This window comes from Lolium rigidum, chromosome 3 (assembly GCF_022539505.1).
Source record: "Lolium rigidum isolate FL_2022 chromosome 3, APGP_CSIRO_Lrig_0.1, whole genome shotgun sequence".
In the NCBI taxonomy this organism is placed as follows: Eukaryota; Viridiplantae; Streptophyta; class Magnoliopsida; order Poales; family Poaceae; genus Lolium; species Lolium rigidum.
This window is the reverse complement of record NC_061510.1, coordinates 286,403,921-286,424,098: the sequence shown is the minus strand read 5'-3', so window position 1 is coordinate 286,424,098 and position 20,178 is coordinate 286,403,921. Positions and strand designations below refer to the sequence as shown.

The 20,178-nt window shown below is 43.3% G+C and overlaps 1 protein-coding gene across 2 annotated transcripts; it reads right to left on the bottom strand.

Moving 5' to 3' along the window:
• Window positions 1–1,426: 1,426 nt before the first annotated feature.
• LOC124703520 (mRNA-capping enzyme-like) lies at window positions 1,427–12,469 on the bottom strand. Of its 2 annotated transcripts, none has more exons than XM_047235732.1 (18): window positions 12,422–12,469; window positions 10,047–10,224; window positions 9,790–9,925; window positions 9,477–9,628; window positions 9,096–9,179; window positions 8,965–9,027; window positions 8,200–8,337; window positions 7,914–8,123; window positions 7,700–7,813; window positions 7,024–7,073; window positions 5,513–5,675; window positions 5,309–5,431; window positions 4,807–4,935; window positions 4,625–4,723; window positions 2,694–2,783; window positions 2,522–2,606; window positions 2,299–2,429; window positions 1,427–1,910 (listed from the first exon to the last, which is right to left on the bottom strand). In XM_047235732.1, the coding sequence occupies exons 2-18, from the start codon at window positions 10,173–10,175 to the stop codon at window positions 1,746–1,748; spliced, it is 2,061 nt and encodes a 686-aa protein (XP_047091688.1). In that variant the 5' UTR covers window positions 10,176–10,224; window positions 12,422–12,469; the 3' UTR covers window positions 1,427–1,745. The 2 variants fall into 2 exon arrangements, with proteins under 2 accessions (XP_047091688.1, XP_047091689.1); XM_047235733.1 differs by having other exon boundaries at window positions 2,522–2,585.
• Window positions 12,470–20,178: the final 7,709 nt, after the last annotated feature.

Below are 20,178 nucleotides of genomic sequence, written 5' to 3'. Positions count from 1 at the left end.
GCGTCTGCATGGTCACCAGGCTGGTGAGGTCGGAGAAGCGCAGGTTGAGGCCGCGGAGACAGGTGAGCACCAACGTCTGGTCGGTGACGGGTTGGCCCACGTCGCGAAGGGCGTCGGAGAGGGCCTTCAGGCGGTGGCAGTAGGCGGTGACGGAGAGGTCGCCCTGGACGAGCGCGCGGAACTCGGCCTCAAGGTGGACGGCGCGGGTCATCTGGTTGTCGAGGAAGAGGTTGCGGATGAGCACGTAGGCGTCGAAGGCGGTCTGGTTCTCCGCCATGATGATGTCGAGGATCTCCTCGCTGATGGAGCCGTAGAGCCACGAGCGGACGATGAAGTCCTCACGAGCCCATGCAGGGGTGCGATCGGCGGCGGCGGTCTGCACAGCAACATGTGGGGTGAGCTCGTACTTGCCGAGGAGGACGGAGATCAGCATACGCCACTTGGCGTAGTTGGACTTGGTGAGGTCGAGGACGACGGGCACGTGCGTCTTGACGCTGGCCACGCCCATCGCCAGGTTGGAGGAAGACGGCGCCGTCAGGTCAGCGAGGGCGGGGGCGGTGCCGAGAGCGAGGGAGCCCGCCATGCCCGAGGTGAGGGCGCACGTCGTGGCCATGGAGGGGGCGGCGCTGGTGTCGCCCATGGATGCGGTGGAGGGCGGCGGCCGGGGAGGGAGGCGGGTGGGCTAGGGTTTTAGGCTGAGATCGGTAGAGTTAGACGTCTGATACCATGTGAACGAGAGGAGATTGAGGGAATTCGCCACGCTATGGGGCGTTCAGCTCATGTCATTATATAGGCCCAGATACGGTGCCTTGGTACACAAGAATACAATCTAATCCTACCAAACCGAGAGATATACATGATCGGTTGAGGAGATTACAATCTACACCTGCCTAACAAACTATACAGAGTTAATACTCGAACAGCGCCGAAACAAGGTGAGCAATGAAGGTGGCTACTCTTTTTTTTTTTGAATTTTCAAGTGGGGTGGGGCAACATCCCTCCTTATGAAGAGGGAGGGAACGCATAGCCACTTCTTCCCCGTCAGCCAACATAGCGACATAGTTATCAATCACTCGGCAAGAACTGCACGACAAACCATTGTTGATATCTAATCCTAGTGCACAAAAAGAACCAGCCTTCGTTTCACCTCATACACTTTACAGGGAAATTTTGGTGCAAGCAACCAATCACGCCCTTGAAGTTTTGAACGCGATAAGAGCTCCACCAACATTAGTCCTGAAGGCATGCACTCAAACAGACCAGCCAGCACGCGTGCAATTTTTGCACTTAAGAACGTATTTGTAGGACAGAATACAATAAAACCCACATAAAACAAGCAAGAAAATAAGATGGACTGAAACGTCTCAATTTACTAACTACCTACCAACACACATTGCAATAAAAAAATGGACATAGAGGCAACCGAGATCATGTAACATTCTACTCTAGGATAAGAGGCAATACAATTGATACTTGAACATGCTCCTTGTTAAACGACTATTCTACACCCATGAAAATAGAACCATAGGAGAAGAACATAGAACATGACACTACAAGATTTACAGGACTACTCTGCAGCGACAACTATACAGGCGGTAGGCACAAAAGAGGTGCAAAGAATTAGTTGGCTGGCCAGCCATCATCATACGGCCCTAAACTTCTACTAATTACACAACCTACAGGAACCAGCCCCTGCCGAGAGAGACAGGTAGCAGCGCTCTATCACTATTTCAACAACACTAACACTACTGCTGTGGCATCATCTTGCGCCGATGTTGTGCCATCTTTGCATGTTGAGCCATTCTTTCATCAGCTTTCTTCCTATCAGCATACATCGGGAGGGAGCTAATCTCATTGATCTCTTCTAGAAGCTTGTCCTCGGTTATATTATCAGTGATGCTCCTCATTACCTACAGATAACACAAAAATACTGTCAGAAGATTATAGTAATTCCACTGCCTCAGTTTGACCAGGTGATGTCTTCAGTTATTAAAATCCATTGAAGAAAAGATAAATGTTTCTCATGGAACGCAAAGCAAGAAGGAAGTGAATCAAAAATGCTAACAAGCTAAGGAGATAACCTTGAAGTTCACCTATTGCAACCATGAAAATAACAAATTATCCAGCTTTAGAAGCAGTGTTCTACTGGAGCTTCTTCTATGCATAAAATATTATGATGCAACTTCACAAGTCAATGATTCAAAATGCAACCATCGATTACTGAGTTTTGTCGAAATGATAGATAAATGTTTTATATGCAAAATAAGTAAATTCTAGAAAAGGGTTAGGAGAATCAGCCTTGCGATATGTATTGATATCATTTGGAGTCGATTTATCGGCTCTAACGCGCATGCAGACCCAACATTGCTCCTGCTTATTCCAAGAGCACTCAACAATCCTCCCAGAGATGGACGATGGATCCTCTTCATCTGCATATGTTTCAGAACACTAGCATAAATATCGAACAAATAAGCTTCATCAGAAAAAATAAATGAACATAAAAAATGCAGGAAATGCTTACTTGGAAATACCATCCGAGTACCATCCATGAGTTTCTTCTTGCCCCTCTCGTAAAGGAAAACCAGCTGCCGATTTTCATTGCCAACCTGCAGCAGTTAGGTATGATGAAATAAACACCACCTTTTAAAAAAACTAACCATATTACAATTTCAGAACAGAAGGGTGATACACACCTCAAACAAAAAGTCAACTGAATTCATTTCAGGGTATTTCCACTTAAGAAGACCTTCGTGCGTTCGAGTTACGTACGGATCATCCCAGCCCTAATGAACATGAACAAATGAAAGTATGTGTTAGACAAGACAAACTGTACTTCTTGAAGCATCAAATGAATTATTCCCAAACACAATAGAAATCGCCAATGAGAGGAGAAAGCATGCATAAACCGTTACAGACAGTCAAAAGAAGCTCAAGGTCACAGGTAGGGAATCATTGCAAAGATTCAAGTCTATAACTGCATCAAGAAATACAGCCCTCGGTTGTACAAACCCTCAGCCATATCTAGAACTAACAGGCATTCCGAGCCTGCATAATGAGTACGTCATGTCAGAAAAGGCACTACTATAGCAATGGGCCTACATCAAGGCTTAGGAGAAAGATTCAATACATTTTGCCTCCACATGACCCTACATTCTCAATAGGAGTCTAAGGAGATGAGCCAGACACCTCTAGCAATGGGCCCACATCAAGGCTTGGGAGAAAGCTCTCGCGCTCTCCCTCCCTTCATCGCTTCTTAATACATTTTACCCCCACATGATCCTAGATTCTCAATAGGAGTCTAAGGAGATGAGCCAGACAACTCTAGCTCCAAAAGGAGATCCACAGGCAGTTGTGAATGGAACAGTATAAGTAGACAGGAGGAGCGACCTGACTGTAAATTCTCGTGGGGTCAAGATAAACCACCCAAAGAAGCACCGCCTAATCACACGTAATCGCCATTATTTAAAGTACCAGCTTTTTTTCTATTCTCGCCTTCTTTCCCCTAATATTGCTCTATCCGTACATCCATGGAAGGCAACAGGCGAACCATGAGAGCCACCATGCTACTAGAGGCTGCCAGAATGAGCGATGAACGGCTACCTGACAAATTTCTAGCTTGGAGGCCTTCTACATTTCCATAAAAAACCCTGATCATACTGCCGTGTAGTCGCCACCCAAAACCAAGTCCACATTGCAGCCATCTCCGCCTGTTCGTCTAAACACCTCTGGCTACCCATTCGATTTCCATTTGTGTGCAGACTTTGTCCTATTGGGTTGTTCAGCAATGAATGGTGCTAACTGATTGTAGCATTCGTCCTTGATGTTGATGCAATTTTGTCTCTGTTGCGGACTAATAAGAAATTGGTGTACAGAGCAGCATGGCTGTTTTGCCCCTTTATTTGCTATATATGGTGTTAATTTATATTCTGCTGTCAACTGTCAAAGTGGCTAATTTGAACCGATCCCATAAAAGTACTGCCAGCTAGAAGCAGTACTGAGTGCAGGAAAAGTAGTATGGCGTAAATTAAGATATGACTTAATCTGAAGAGAGTTATAGCAAGGAACAATATAGTCTAATTTCCTCAAAATGCGCTTTTAGTGTTTCTGGAGCCAACTAATGAGTGAAACCCTTTCCTAAGAAAGATCTAAGATCCTCATGGGAGTAGATCCTTGGAGGATCAGAAGAAAGGGGCTAACAAATAAGGATAAGATCTACCAAACAGGCCTACACCAAAAACATTACTGCTGGTGCAAGGTGAACTGGAAAATAAATTTGCACCTAACATCCAAACTGATAAATTAATTTCACAGTGCTACCACAAAAGCCTTTAACTGTATACTGATATACCACATTTTCATGCTTCCAAGCATCTCACAAACAGATTACTTGTGTACACAGGTGACTAATAGAGTAAGCACAAACTGGAATAAACAGTTCAAATAGTACTTGAAAGTCCCGGTAGTTTGCAACATCAGGGAGACTAAATGTCAATACTTTTCTCTCCCTCTACTATTAGTAGTAACTCCAAAGTTGTGTTACAATGTAGTTTCCCAAGAGGTTCTATCAACATAAATAATACTATGTACTTATTACAGCTTTCAAGTAAAGCCACCAATAACATACCTGAAATATCAGGCCATCAGCATCGTGGCAAAGTTTTGGAATAAACATCTTCAGTACCTTTTTTGCTGTAGACAGCAGCCAAAAATCCTTTCTCCGGGCCTGGTAATGCACCCAATCATTAGAAATGTAACTCAACTCATCGAGATGAAACATGAAAATTCAGCACGTTTAGATAAGTTCACCGAAAATAGCTCCATGTCATATCTGTACATCGGACTGCTCTTAGCACCACTCTCAAACTGTTTTCTCTCGTTATAGCGTGGCCGAATTATTTCATCTTCAATTAATCTCCACCTTTCAGCAAAAGGCAACTGCATAAAAAATTCCACGAATTGAAAGCAGTACTAAGGCCAAATATTAATTTGCGGTGATAAGGGCTAGCTGTAAACAAATCCTACCAAAAAAAAAGTAACTCATACTGGTAAAATAGTATGTATAGTCAATGCCATCTTTAATCTTAACTTCAACAAAGTTTCAACCAACAAAATCAGATGAAAACACAAAGGGAAACTGTGATTACTGTTTCCAAAAACATGTGCGGCAACAGGATCGTTATAGTCTCGTTCATATAATGTTGGAGGTAAAATGACTAGGAATGGCTCACAGCAGAGAAGCAAAGCATTAACAATACACGGAAAAACTGGCTTCCAGGTAATAAAGTATTGAAGGGTGCTCGGCATATACCTTTGTTTTAGACACTGAATCAAGTGCCATCAGATCATATGCCAAGTACCTCCTTCTCAATCCTGAATCTGGTACTGTATCTATAATCATTTCCCCATCAATCAAGGTCATATGATGTGAGCCCTTCAATTGGCAAAGAAATAATGTTAATTTTTAAAGCAAAAATGCACCACAATTGTTTCTCCAGCATAAGAAGAACTTTACTTCATTAAAGTTCCTACGGGGAAAGCGCATCTGAACTCTCCTAAAGCAAAAATTCCGATCAATCAGAAAACAACCATCCCTCATTATAAGCATCATATATCGAGTTCCATCAGCTTTCCATGTAGCATAATAATACCGCTGTCTAAGTAGCTGCAGATTATCACTGCATGCAACAAACAAGAGAATTAGATTAAAAGGGCTACATAGGTCACCAGGAGCTAAACCAATATCGTAAGAGAATTAATAAACAATGAAATTTTGCTGAACCATATGCCTGTTTACCTAATATCTAAATAAATAGTTTTTTCTCACAAATAACTGTACAACTAATGGCTACCTTAGTATTAACTTCTACACATGACTCGGAACTAGCCATCACTTGTTCATGTTATGAAAGTACAAGGACAAACTTTACGAAAATTTACAGGCCCTTGATTGTTTTCATACCCTTGAAATAACAATTGTTTTCTAATTAAGATTAGCAAAAAACACACCTATTCTTTTTTTTTACGAGCAAACATATTTTTTGTGCAATGCACGTTTATCCAATATATAAGTTACGTTATCGAAAAAATAATGCCTCCAGATTTATAACTCTCTTTTTGAACTCAGCACAATTTAAATACTCCCTCCGATTCATATTAATTGACTTCAATTTGAATGTATCTAGAACTAAAATGTGTCTAGATACATCCATATTAGAGTCAATTAATATGAACCGGAGGGAGTAATATCAGACAAATGATATAAAAATCAGTGTACTTTATTATAACAATTAAACTGTATGCTGTGGCAAACAAGGATATCAGCACACAGGCAGATCCAGTTGTAGGGTGAAACGGTAGCCCCTCCAGAAATGCAAGTTTATTTTTGTCAAAAGAAGCTCAGCAGAACCTATCAACATGTGATCTAGTTTTGAAGATTTCAACGCAAGTACACAACAGTAAATGCGGTTTGTAATTTCGACACTGCGTTCAAATGTTAGTTGATTTTGGATTTTAATTTTTCAACAAGAAAACCATGCACGCCCCATCACTCCCCCAAAAAACAGCATGCCCCACTGCATGTGTCAAGCAAAGGAACATCCAATGTCATGCATAAATGTGATACCCACCTAGCTTTCGGGAAGCCTAACCTCTTTTTAGCTATCCCAATACTTTTTGGACTGAAAGACTTAACTGAGAACAAATCATCACTTTCTAATATGTGAGAATGGGGACAGGCTTTACGGACAAATTGAAGGAAATTGATACGTAAAACAAGGATTCCAATCTCCAGAATTGTGTAATTTCAACTCAACAAATGCATGCATTAATTAAAACTAGGTGCTGATTTGCATGTTCTTATTATGCTTCATAAGAATTCCTACTCCAAGCTACACAAGGAAATAGCCAAGAATCAGGATGCAAATAGAAAATGTAAGAGAAATTTTAGTGATAACAGAAAGATGGACGAAAAAACCTGATTCAACATTCTAAACATTACATAGCTTATGGTTTACTGTTGGTTACCTGTTAAGAGAAACTGGGTGTGATCCTGGAAATTGTGCATGCCCTCGCGCCTATAAAAAAAGGATGTAAGAAAACTTGTTTGGCAGTTCCACATGCACAAAATTGCAGATACAAAAAGGTTGATAGATGGAAGTGACAAATGGAAGTATTGCACAAAATAATAGCTATGCACAGGCAAAGAGCCAAAGACACTTAAAACATGATCTTCACCTGCCCATGATAGCATGTTCCTCCCATGCCATAGAAAATTATATACTATATAATTTGAGTTTCCTAATAATTCTTTCAAGACTCCACTTGGAAAATGAAAAATCACATCTTTGTACAATCTTTCATAACTTAGTAAAATAGTTAACCTGCTGGTGCCCATGTAAAACTGTCACGTCAAGTACTGTCTGCTTGCTTGAAAATTGAAAAGCAAGGCCAAAACTGGAACTGGTAATAATAGCAAGCAAAAAATGGAACTAGCAACATTCAACTTTACTCCCTTTGATACAAGATATAAGATGCACGCATTCTACAAGATTTAACTTTAGTTCAACTATATGAGGATTAACGTGACACATAATTTATATAATCACTGGCCGCTGGTGCTTGATGCTATCCTCAGTCTGATATTAATCAACACACACACAAAAAAGAGTAAGCTGGGGCAGGCCAAAGATATTATACTTACAGGGGGCAGTTCAAGCAACCGATAACATACAATGCGTAGAGCCTCTTGCTGATCAAAAGGTACAGCGTCTCCCAGCACATCATCATTAGTTATGACTTTTTCCTCCACCTCGTTCTGCAAAATACATGGTGGTGTCTCATGAGCAAGAAAACACTAAAGGGAAGCAGCCTACAATTACTTGGAATCGTTTTACCTAAAGGGAAAAAATACATACATGTACCGGTGCAAGATCGCCAGCATCGTCATCGTCATCTTGCTTAGCTTCACCATTTAAATCAAGATCAAAAGGGTTCTTCCATTCTGGAGTTGAAGGGCATGCTACAATCATATTCGCAGGAACCTCATGATAAAATGAATACAAGGCTTCAATGTAGTCCCTCTTATATATTCCAGGAGGTCGCCTTTGAGCAAATATATTTATTGCCTAGGAAGAAAACTGATGTCAAGGCAAACAGTGGATCTACGCTGAACAAAACACATTCAGTGTCTAATTGCCCTACCTCAGCAACCCAAGAGATGTGTGTACGCATGAGGTAATGAATAATCATGAAGCCTGTGCGATTATGACCATGGGTACAGTGAACCAGAACATATTTTGGAGTCCTTGACTGCTTTTGTCGTTCAAGAAACGTCATCACCTGAAATAGCAAAATATTACATAAGTAGCTTATGAGGAACTCTATATAAATATGGTAGTTAAAAATGACCTACATGCAGATCAGTTATATTCTACAGTACAAAAAACTAACCAAGTCGAGTTGAAGGGTATCTCATTAAGAAAACAAGAAAGTCGCAGAAGCCTACAAAACGACAAAGATCCATATGCACATGCATATAATCAAATTTGTGCTCCCAACATATTGTTATAGAAAACAGAGATGAGAATGCAACCACTATGCACTATTCTAATTAACTGGAACTCCAAATGAACAGGTACAGGGGATATAAGAATATAACAAATGGAAAAGAGCTAGATCCTCAAATTGAGTAACATGATGGGTCTAAAAAAAACTAATGTGTTCACGTAGATGATAATTATCAACCAATCCCAAAGAAGTGGACTGTCATGAAAGGCAAGGTGCCATAGATGACCCACCTTGCAGTATAAAGCATGGTGTGAAAGAAACATGGGAACAATTGGGGTAAAAGCGATGTCAAATTATATCTGGAATTAAGAATCAGACCCCTTCGCAAATACATACACTATCCATAGTATATTTTATCGATGACGTAAATATCTGTATCATTAAAATTGCTGCTACTACCTCATAGACAAATGCGTTAATAGATTCATTATCTGGTACAGCATTTCTTCCCCTGCAAGGAATCTAAAAAAGGAATATGTTAGGAAAGATTTTCTTCAACATACAAAGTTTTTTTAAAGCTAAGCTCTCACCTTGACATACTTGGTACCTTGGTTTGTCCATTCTGCTGATGAGTAATATCTAGAAGTATTTGTCAGATCAATGACTAAACCTATCTGTAAAAAAAGAAGAAGTTACAAATTTAAACAGAAATACAATTATCTGCTGGTAACTAACAAGAAATCCATCCATACAAATGAAAGGTGCGCCTAAAACCCTTGTGGTACGAACAAGAAAAGGTTAATACTTCAGAGTTAAGTAAAATAAAAATGTTTTAAGTGCACTTCAAATTGGCATATTTCTCTTGTGTGGCTATATATCAGATATCCAGAACGGTATCCAGTTTTGCATACGAGGTACACCAAACACACATATATGGTACACCTATAAATTATCAACCACCCAATACTTACTTCACGGCCAGCTTTTCTTTGCTTGTTTATTACTTGTTTGGAAGAATATCTTTTGCCAGGAGGAACCGATTCGTTGAAGGTTTCATCAAGAGGAACTTTGGAGGGTATGATTCTATCTATTGGCTCACCAAATGCAGGGCAATCCAACCATCCTGAAATCACAACATGAAAATACAACTATTAGAAATCCACTCATGAGGAAACAATATCATCATAACAAAAGGTTGTCAGGAAGAAAAGCAAGGATTCAAGATAGAAATATATATTGTATACACAATTATATAACTCCTTAGGAAAGTGTGGATCTTCATACCCTGAGGTGCCTCTTTAATCCGGCCTCTACCAACTTTGATTGGAGGTGCATATTCATTCCTAATCTGCTGAGGATGTTGCCTTGACCCTTCATCTTGCTGCTCTCTCTTTAACTTCATGCGTCTCTCTTCACGCTCCTAGTAACAACAGCAAAATTTCTCATAAAAATGAAACATTTAGCAGCATCAATTAGTACAGGATCCAAAGTGAGCATTTCACGACAAATGGAAAATTATAACCAGAACTGGCATTACATACCCTTCGCAATGTTTCAACAGCAGACTCAACATGTTCCTCTTGTGCATAATCAACCTCCACAGGTTCTTCATAAGGCTGTTCATCTTCTTCAGGCAATGGTGATGCGTTCAAATCCATAGAGAAGGTCATCAAACATCCACTGCTTCATATATCCCTCAGATCAAGTTGAGATATGCACCTGAAAACAAACACATTCTAGATTTTTCAGCAGTCATTATTTAGCTGAAGCACAGAGTAAAAGTCTTTCAAACAATATTTGCAAAGACGACCAACTTTGAGATACAAACAGCACAACAGACCAAAGAAGGAAACCAAGCTAGAAAAACTGGGTAAATTTCAACTACATGGCTGAAGGACATGGGAAGAAGAAACAGTTTTGAGAGCTTCATTCACACGCAATTGATGCATTTTTTGAAAAACGGAGGATCATATGAAAGGGTTTCATTCTTATACTAACCACGGATAAGCAAATACACATCACATAGCTATTACCAAAGTTCCTCTTGCTGCTCACAGTACATTTTTACCTACTCTCCCACGTAAAGTACGCGATGTTCAGCTCAGATAGAAAAATAAGCATGAATAGTAATAATGATAAAAAAGCAGCAATGTGTCGCTTAAGATGCCTAGGCTTTTGAGCTCAGGTGAGGTAGGCGCTAGGCAGAGACAAAACTAGAAATTTTGGAATAGCGCTGCTTTGAACCTTAATGGACAGTGCAGGATACGATTGTGGAACACATACAAGCGAATGAAACATAATAAAATACGGGGTTATTTGTCGGAAAACAAAACCCCTTAAACCATGCACAAAGCCACAAACATAGTTCGTTAGTTTTCCACTTCGCAAAAAAAAAATATAAATAGATTTGGAGAGAAGCTTAGTTTGATCCGCCCAGTTAGCTTAAGCAAATTAAAAATAGGATTTAAATTAAGATCTGAAGCCATGGGGTTATTTTCTGGATTATTTCTAGTTCATTTGGTATTTCTCCTAGCTTAATTGAATGCTCAGGGTTGTTCCAGATTTCAAAATCATTTTCACGGCTCATTCATCGCTCTCTGGTCTCTACTCCCCTTAACCATTCTGCCAAAGCCCGTCTCTCCCTTCCTCTGCAGCACTTCCTACCCTTATCTTTTTCCCATTGGCTGACGAGCCAGATGCTTTCCTTAAGTCTAACCTCTCGAAAATGGAAATTCCTAAACGGGGGCCCCTAAAATAACTGATTTTCTGGAAGTTACTCAGCAAAGATATTGACCAAAACTCAACAACTACAATGAAAGAACAAGCATGTCAGACATGGAAATCAGAAAGAAACCATATATACAACGTGTACTGCCAGTACTGCAAATATACTGAGTAATCTCTGAGATAGGAAATGTCTGTTTCAACCACGACACCGAGCAGGTTTGAGCATCAAATCAAAACAACAGTTTCATTTGCTCAAAAGTAAGAGGCACGAAATAGTGATGAAACAGAACAGGTAAAACCTACCAGCGTTCAAAAAAAAAATGAAGCTAAAACCCCCTCGATGTTAATAGAACTAACTAAAAATGTGGATTCTTCTGGGAACAACCCTTTCATACTTATGTTTTGTTTTCTTTCAAACCAAAGTTCAGCACGTATTTCAAAAAAATATCTTAATACCGACTGACCAGGTATGAAACAAATAGTATGAATCATGGAATATGTAACATTACTTGCATATTATTAACCCAGGTATGGTGGGCTGCCCTATATATATATGGCCCTGGTGAACAAAAGTAAGGCGGTGCAAAATACAAATTACGTGACTTTGGCATGCCCCTCTACATAAGAATATAGTGTATCATACTGATGAGCGAAGGGCATTGTCCAAAGTCTAGAATGGGCTCATAATTCATACACCAAAAAGGGATATGCATAGACAAAAATAAGACAATCAGGATTAACTGAGGCCATGCCGACACTTGCAGCAGTAAAATGGCAAGAGAGAAAAAAAAAACAGCGAGTTACTCGGCCTGCTCTCCCACTTCTCCAGCCACACAATCCGTAACGGAAACACCATCGAGCATGCGAGAATGATTGCCACACAATACAAGTGTTTTCCGGCACCATTAATGCTTTGCAAATGTAATGTTTCCAAGTTGGGAAGCTAACTGTGACTCACGGCTAGGGGTGGCGAACACGCATGGAACGGAAATACAGAAATAATAACCAACCCCGCACCATTCCGTACCCCGTGAACACGTTCAGCCTAGGGTTCGCCCCGAATAAGTGAACCACCCGCGCCCCGCGCGCGCGTGGAACCACCACAGTGCTCCGCAAGCTAACCATCGAGGCGGGCCGCGCTGAGAGGAGGAGGGCCCGGAAGAGGAGGGGATGGGTTAAGCGTACGTACCTCGCGCGCGAAGGCGGAGGCGGGCGGGGGAGGCGCCGAGCGTTCCGGCCGGCGGAGCAGCGGAGGGCAGGCGGTGCCCGCACCGGCGAGCACCGCGGGGTGGTGGAGGAGATTGGGGAAGGGTTTAGGGGTGGGGCAAAGGATCTGCGGGTTAGGGTTTGGGAGGCGCGGCCATGCGATGCGAGGAAACCGGTTCGAGCCGAGACGAGGGGGAAGGGAGGGAGAAGGCGAGAGTGAGCTGCGGCTCACCTTTTTTCCGGCGTGCCACGTGCGCCCGTACCGTACGCTGATGGCACGGCAGAGGCGGAGTACAGCCTCTTCTCAAAGGGTACTGTTCCAATAATCATCCCACTATAGCCCTTTGAGAGCAATTCCACAGTAGTGTAGCTAGCTGTTGCCTATAAGTCAAGTGCTATGTCCACTAGTAGCCTTCAAATAAGCATCAGCACCTTCGTTTGGGAGACGCCGGCACAGCGTCCTCCATTTGGGGGAGCTGCTCCTACACCGACGCCCCCAAACATTCGGCCCCCATAGATTTTGAAATTTAAATACAAATTTGCAACACGATATTCATACGTAGTTCGAACGAAATTTTTACAAATTTAACACGGATTTAAACTAAAATACTAAAAATAAACATGTAGCGGCGCGGGGAGTCGAAGGCGCTCAAGTCCAGTTCGTCGCCGCTGGATGACCCGAAGGACCAGCTGTCGGCAGCGTCGCCCTCCTCCTCGTCGGCCTTCTCCTCCTTTGGCGTCGGCAGCTCGGATGGTCCGGCGAGGTCGACGTAGTTCGCGTCGTGGTCCTTGACGGACCACACTGCCGCCTTCCGCGGGTCGATCGCGATGTGACGGTAGTCCTCGTCGACGGAGCGGCGATGATGAAGCTCTGGGCGGGGAACTCCTCCTCGTCGCAGTCGCCACGGACGGCCGCCTGCGCCTCGGCCTCCTTCTCCCACCATTTCTTCTTCGCCGGCGGAAGTGGTGGCGAGGCGTCCTCCTCCTTGACGTGGGAGCAGCGGCCCGACCCCGTCGTCCAACCAACCGGAGCAAAGGAGGCGCGTCGCGTCGCGTCGTCGCGGATGACGACGCCTTCGGAAGGAGGCGCGGCCGAGCACGTGCGCCGACGGCGGACGATCCGGTGCGGGAGGTTCCGGACGCCGCGGTCCGTTCCGGCGCCCTCTGCGTGGCAGGTGGCGATCATGGCGCCGCCTACGGGAAGTAGACCGGCTCCCGTTGCCCGCGGACGCGTGGACGCTATCCGTACTCGCGGAGCGTGGCGTCGACGTCGCGGCCGTACCACCAGGCATGGCGGGCGACGTTGTTGAAGCGGCCGCCCGAGGGATTGTCTGTCCGCACGAGCTCGACGACGCGCTCGCTGCCGAAACGTTGTTCCCAGGACGGGCTGTCGAGGGCATTCTCCGGGAGGCTCCTCTCCTCCGGCGTCATCTCGGACCTCTGTTGCCTGGCGAGGGCCTGCGTCTGTGGTCCTCGCGGCACGGCGAAGCCGCCGTTGGAGACGTGTCAGTCGTGCGGTAACTTGTACTGCACTGGCATGGGGATGCGGTGCCAGTACACCACGTCGGCCTCGTCGTACGACAGCTGCGTCGACCGGAGGATGCCGCTGCCGCCGGCCTGGTCGTTGTGCGCCATCGCGTTCGCGTGCGGGTGGTGGTTCGCGCGGAGGTTGAGGACGGCGGCGGCTAGGGATGGACGGCGGGGAAAAGAGAGGAGTGCGCACTGGTGTGGTTTTAAGGAAGGCGGCGGACGCGCATTGAAGGCGCGTGGACAAGGTAGGTGGACGCCGCATGGCCAGTCGCCGCCCTCGCTGTTTTGGTTTCCGTGCGGGGGGGCATTAACGCCGATGACCAACCTCCCCGCGTCGTTTCCGATGCGAACCGCCACGTCCCCTCGCTGACAAGGCGCCCCCACCCGCGAAAACCTTCGTTCCGCGAGGCACCGGCGCGCCCGCCCTTGGCGAAGGGGCCGACATGGGGTTGCCGGCGATTCTATTGGGCTCCAAAATTGGTCGGCGCCGTTTGGGGCTGATACGTCTCCGACGTACCGATAATTTCTTATGTTCCATGCCACATTATTGATGATATCTACATGTTTTATGCATACTTTATGTCATATTTATGCGTTTTCCGGAACTAACCTATTGACGAGATGTCGAAGGGCCAGTTGTTGTTTTCTGCTGTTTTTGGTTTCAGAAATCCTAGTAAGGAAATATTCTCGGAATCGGACGAAATCAACGCCCAGCATCTTAGGATCACTCGAAGCTTCCAGAACACCCGAGAGAGGCCAGAGGGGGGCCACTGGGCCACCAGACGCCAGGGTGGTGCGGCCCAGGCCTTGGCCGCGCCCCCCTAGTGTGTCACCGTCTCGTCGACCCTCCGACTCCGCCTCTTAGCCTATTTAAAGGTCCCTGACCTAAAACCTCGATACGGAAAAGCCACGGTACGAGAAACCTTCCAGAGCCGCCGCCATCGCGAAGCCAAGATCTGGGGGACAGGAGTCTCTGTTCCGGCACGCCGCCGGGACGGGGAAGTGCCCCGGAAGGCTCCTCCATCGACACCACCGCCATCTTCATCAACGCTGCTTGTCTCCCATGAGGAGGGAGTAGTTCTCCATCGAGGCTCGGGGCTGTACCGGTAGCTATGTGGTTAATCTCTCTCCTATGTACTTCAATACAATAATCTCATGAGCTGCCTTACATGATTGAGATTCATATGATGATGCTTGTAATCTAGATGTCATTATGCTAGTCAAGTGGGTTTTACTTATGTGATCTCCGGAGACTCCTTGTCCCACGTGTGTAAAGGTGACAGTGTGTGCACCGTGTGGGTCTCTTAGGCTATATTTCACGGAATACTTATTCACTGTTATGAATGGCATAGTGAAGTGCTTATTTATATCTCTTTATGATTGCAATGTGTTTTGTATCACAATTTATCTCGTGTGCTACTCTAGTGATGTTATTAAAGTAGTTTATTCCTCTTGCACGGTGTAATGGTGACAGTGTGTGCATCGTGTAGTACTTGGTGTAGGCTATGATTGTGATCTCTTGTAGATTATGAAGTTAACTATTGCTATGATGGTATTGATGTGATGTATGCCTCCTTTCGTAGCGTGAAGGTGACAGTGTGCATGATATGTTAGTACTTGGTTTGGTTATGTTGATCTGTCATGCACTCTAAGGTTATTTAAACATGAACATCGAATATTGTGGAGCTTGTTAACTCCGGCATTGAGGGTTCGTGTAATCCTACACGGTTAGTGGTGTTCATCATCCAACAAGAGGGTGTAGAGTCTAGCATCTATCTATTTATTCTGTTATGTGATCAATGTTGAGAGTGTCCACTAGTGAAAGTATGATCCCTAGGCCTTGTTCCTAAATATCGTTATCGCTGCTTGTTTACTCGTTTTACTCGCATCTCTACTCGTCCGCAATATTACCACCATCAACCACACGCCGATCCCGGGCAAAGCACTTTTCTGGTGCCGTTGCTACTGCTTATATTTATTCATACCACCTGTATTTCACTATCTCTTCGCCGAACTAGTGCACCTATTAGGTGTGTTGGGGACACAAGAGACTTCTTGCTTTGTGGTTGCAGGGTTGCATGAGAGGGATATCTTTGACCTCTTCCTCCCCGAGTTCGATAAACCTTGGGTGATCCACTTAAGGGAAACTTGCTGCTGTTCTACAAACCTCTGCTCTTGGAGGCCCAACACTGTCTACAAGAATAGAAGCACCCGTAGACATCAAGCACTTTTCTGGCGCCGTTGCCGGGGAGGAAAGGTAAAAGGCACTCATACTTCGGTCCCAGGTAAAGTAGTTTTCTGTTGCCGTTGTGTGTGTGCTCGAAGCTATTTCCTTTAGATCCTGCAATTGCATCTTTTTGTTTCTTGTTTACACTAGTTTGGCATAATGGACAACAATGAGCTTCTTATTCTATTTCCTGATTTAAGACATGGATGGTTTGATGCGAAAATTAAAAAACCCATGGAACATATTAGTATGAACACTTTGAATACCATTGTTGCTAATGATATAGAAAGTTCTAAGCTTGGGGAAGCTGGTTTTGATGAGCATGATCTTTTTAGTCCCCCAAGCATTGAGGAGAAAATTTACTTTGATGATACTTTGCCTCCCATATATGATGATTATAATGATAGTAGTCTTTTGTTACCGCTTGTTATGGAGGATAAATTTGATTATGATTACAATATGCCTCCTATATTTGATGATGAGAATAATAATGATAGCTACTTTGTTGAATTTGCTCCTACTACAATTAATAAGAATAACTATGCTTATGTTGGGAGTAGTAATAATTTTATGCATGAGACTCATGATAAGAATGCTTTATGTGATAGTTATATTGTTGAGTTTGCTCATGTTGCTACTGAAAGTTATTATGAGAGAGGAAAATATGGTTGTAGAAATTTTCATGTTACTAAAATGCCTCTCTATGTGCTGAAATTTTTGAAGCTACACTTGTTCTATCTTCCTATGCTTGTTACTTTGCTCCTCATGAACTTGTTTATTTACAGGATTCCTTTTCATAGGAAGCATGTTAGACTTAAATGTGTTTTGAATTTGCCTCTTGATGCTCTCTTTTGTTTCAAATACTATCTCTTGCGAGTGCATCATTAAAATTGCTGAGCCCATCTTAATGGCTATAAAGAAAGAACTTCTTGGGAGGTAACCCATGTGTTTATTTTACTACAGTAATTTTGTTTTGAGTCTTGGAAGTTGTTACTACTGTAGCAACCTCTCCTTATCTTAGTTTTATTGCATTTGTTGTGCCAAGTAAAGTCTTTGATAGTAAGGTTCATACTAGATTTGGATTACTCGCGCGAGAAACAGATTTCTTGCTCGTCACGAATCTTGGCCTAATTCTCTGTAGGTAACTCGGAAAATTATGCCAATTTACGTGAGTGATCCTCAGATATGTACGCAACTTTCATTCAATTTGAGCATTTTCATCTGAGCAAGTCTAGTGCCTCAATAAAATTCGTCTTTACGGACTGTTCTGTTTTGACAGATTCTGCCTTTTATTTCGCATTGCCTCTTTCGCTGTGTTGGATGGATTTCTTTGTTCCATTACATTCCAGTAGCTTTGGGCAATGTCCAGAAGTGTTAAGAATGATTGTGTCACCTCTGAACATGTGAATTTTTGATTATGCACTAACCCTCTAATGAGTTTGTTTCGAGTTTGGTGTGGAGGAAGTTTTCAAGGGTCAAGAGAGGAGGATGATATACTATGATCAAGAAGAGTGAAGAGTCTAAGCTTGGAGATGCCCCCGTGGTTCATCCCTGCATATTTCAAGAAGACTCAAGCATCTAAGCTTGGGGATGCCCAAGGCATCCCCTTCTTCATCGACAAATTATCAGGTTCCTTCTCTTGAAACTATATTTTTATTCGGTCACATCTTATGTACTTTACTTGGAGCGTCTGTGTGCTTTTGTTTTTGTTTTTGTTTGAATAAATACTTGTGTGGGAGAGAGACACGCTCCGCTGGTTCATATGAACACATGTGTTCTTAGCTCATAATGTTCATGGCGAAGGTTAAACTGCTTCGTTAATTGTTATATGGTTGGAATCGGGAAATGCTACATGTAGTAATTCTAAAATGTCTTGAATAATTTGATACTTGGCAATTGTTGTGCTCATGTTTAAGCTCTTGCATCATATACTTTGCACCTATTAATGAAGAAATACATAGAGCTTGCTAAAATTTGGTTTGCATAATTGGTCTCTCTAAAGTCTAGATAATTTCTAGTATTGAGTTTGAACAACAAGGAAGACGGTGTAGAGTCTTATAATGTTTACAATATGTCTTTTATGTGAGTTTTGCTGCACCGGTTCATCCTTGTGTTTGTTTCAAATAACCTTGCTAGCCTAAACCTTGTATCGAGAGGGAATACTTCTCATGCATCCAAAATCCTTGAGCCAACCACTATGCCATTTGTGTCCACCATACCTACCTACTACATGGTATTTCTCCGTCATTCCAAAGTAAATTGCTTGAGTGCTACCTTTAAATAATTCAAAATTTATCACCTCTGATTTGTGTCAATGTTTTATAGCTCATGAGGAAGTATGTGGTGTTTATCTTTCATTCTTGTTGGGCAACTTTCACCAATGGACTAGTGGCTTCATCCGCTTATCCAATAATTTTGCAAAAAGAGTCGGCAATGGGATTCCCAGTCCCAAATTAATTAACCTAAATAGACACTCCTCCATGGTATGTGATTGTTGGACGGCACCCGAAGGATTCGGTTAGCCATGGCTTGAGAAAGCAAAGGTGGGGAGGAGTGTCATCATAATAAAACTAAAATAAAAAGGCACTCCTTCATGGTATGAGATTTTTGGCAGGCACCCGAGGATTCGGTTAGCCATGGTTTGTGAAAGAAAGGTTGGAAGGAGTGCCACCCAAAAATAAAAATAATTAATGGGAGCCGCTCTTTGAAGGTTTGTCTGGCAAGGGGGTTAGAGTGCCCACTACCATTCGTTGACAACAACAAACACCTCTCAAAATTTTACTTTTATGCTCTCTATATGTTTTCAAAACCAAAGCTCTAGCACAAATATAGCAATCGATGCTTTCCTCTTCGAAGGGCAATTCTTTTACCTTTTATGTTGAGTCAGTTCACCTATCTCTCTCCATCTCAAGAAGCAAACACTTGTGTGAACTGTGCATTGATTCCTACATACTTGCATATTGCACTTGTTATATTACTTTGCATTGACAAACTATCATGAGATATACATGTTATAAGTTGAAAGCAACCGCTGAAACTTAATCTTCCTTTGTGTTGCTTCAATACCTTTACTATGAATTTATTGCTTTATGAGTTAACTCTTATGCAAGACTTATTGATGCTTGTCTTGAAAGTAATATTCATGAAAAGTATTTGCTTTATGATTCAGTTGTTTACTCATGTCATTACCATTGTTTTGATCGCTGCATTCATTACATGTGTTTACAATAGTATGATCAAGGTTATGATGGCATGTCACTCCAGAAATTATCTTTGTTATCGTTTACCTGCTCGGGACGAGCAAAAACTAAGCTTGGGGATGCTGATACGTCTATCGATAATTTCTTATGTTCCATGCCACATTATTGATGATATCTACATGTTTTATGCATACTTTATATCATATTTATGCGTTTTCCGGAACTAACCTATTGACGAGATGCCGAAGGGCCGCTTCGTTGTTCTGCTGTTTTTGGTTTCGAAATCCTAGTAAGGAAATATTCTCGGAATCGGACGAAATCAACGCCCAACATCTTAGGATCACTCGAAGCTTCCGGAACACCGAGAGAGGCCAGAGGGGGGCCACTGGGCCACCAGACGCCAGGGTGGTGCGGCCCAGGCCTTGGCTGCGCCCCCCTAGTGTGTCACCGTCTCGTCGACCCTCCGACTCCGCCTCTTGGCCTATTTAAAGGTCCCTGACCTAAAACCTCGATACGGAAAAGCCACGGTACGAGAAACCTTCCAGAGCCGCCGCCATCGCGAAGCCAAGATCTGGGGGACAGGAGTCTCCGTTCCGGCACGCCGCCGGGACGGGGAAGTGCCCCGGAAGGCTCCTCCATCGACACCACCGCCATCTTCATCAACGCTGCTGTCTCCCATGAGGAGGGAGTAGTTCTCCATCGAGGCTCGGGGCTGTACCGGTAGCTATGTGGTTAATCTCTCTCCTATGTACTTCAATACAATAATCTCATGAGCTGCCTTAC

What these genes read in the sequence shown, in the direction of transcription:
- LOC124703520 (XM_047235732.1), bottom strand. Translation starts at nt 10,175, where the DNA reads ATGACCTTCTCTATGGATTTGAACGCATCACCATTGCCTGAAGAAGAT. An exon ending in ACATCTCTTGGGTTGCTGAG is followed by an intron (nt 8,124 to 8,199) that starts GTAGGGCAATTA and finishes TTTTCTTCCTAG; the next exon opens with GCAATAAATATATTTGCTCA. An exon ending in CACCCAGTTTCTCTTAACAG is followed by an intron (nt 5,676 to 7,023) that starts GTAACCAACAGT and finishes TGTTGCATGCAG; the next exon opens with TGATAATCTGCAGCTACTTA.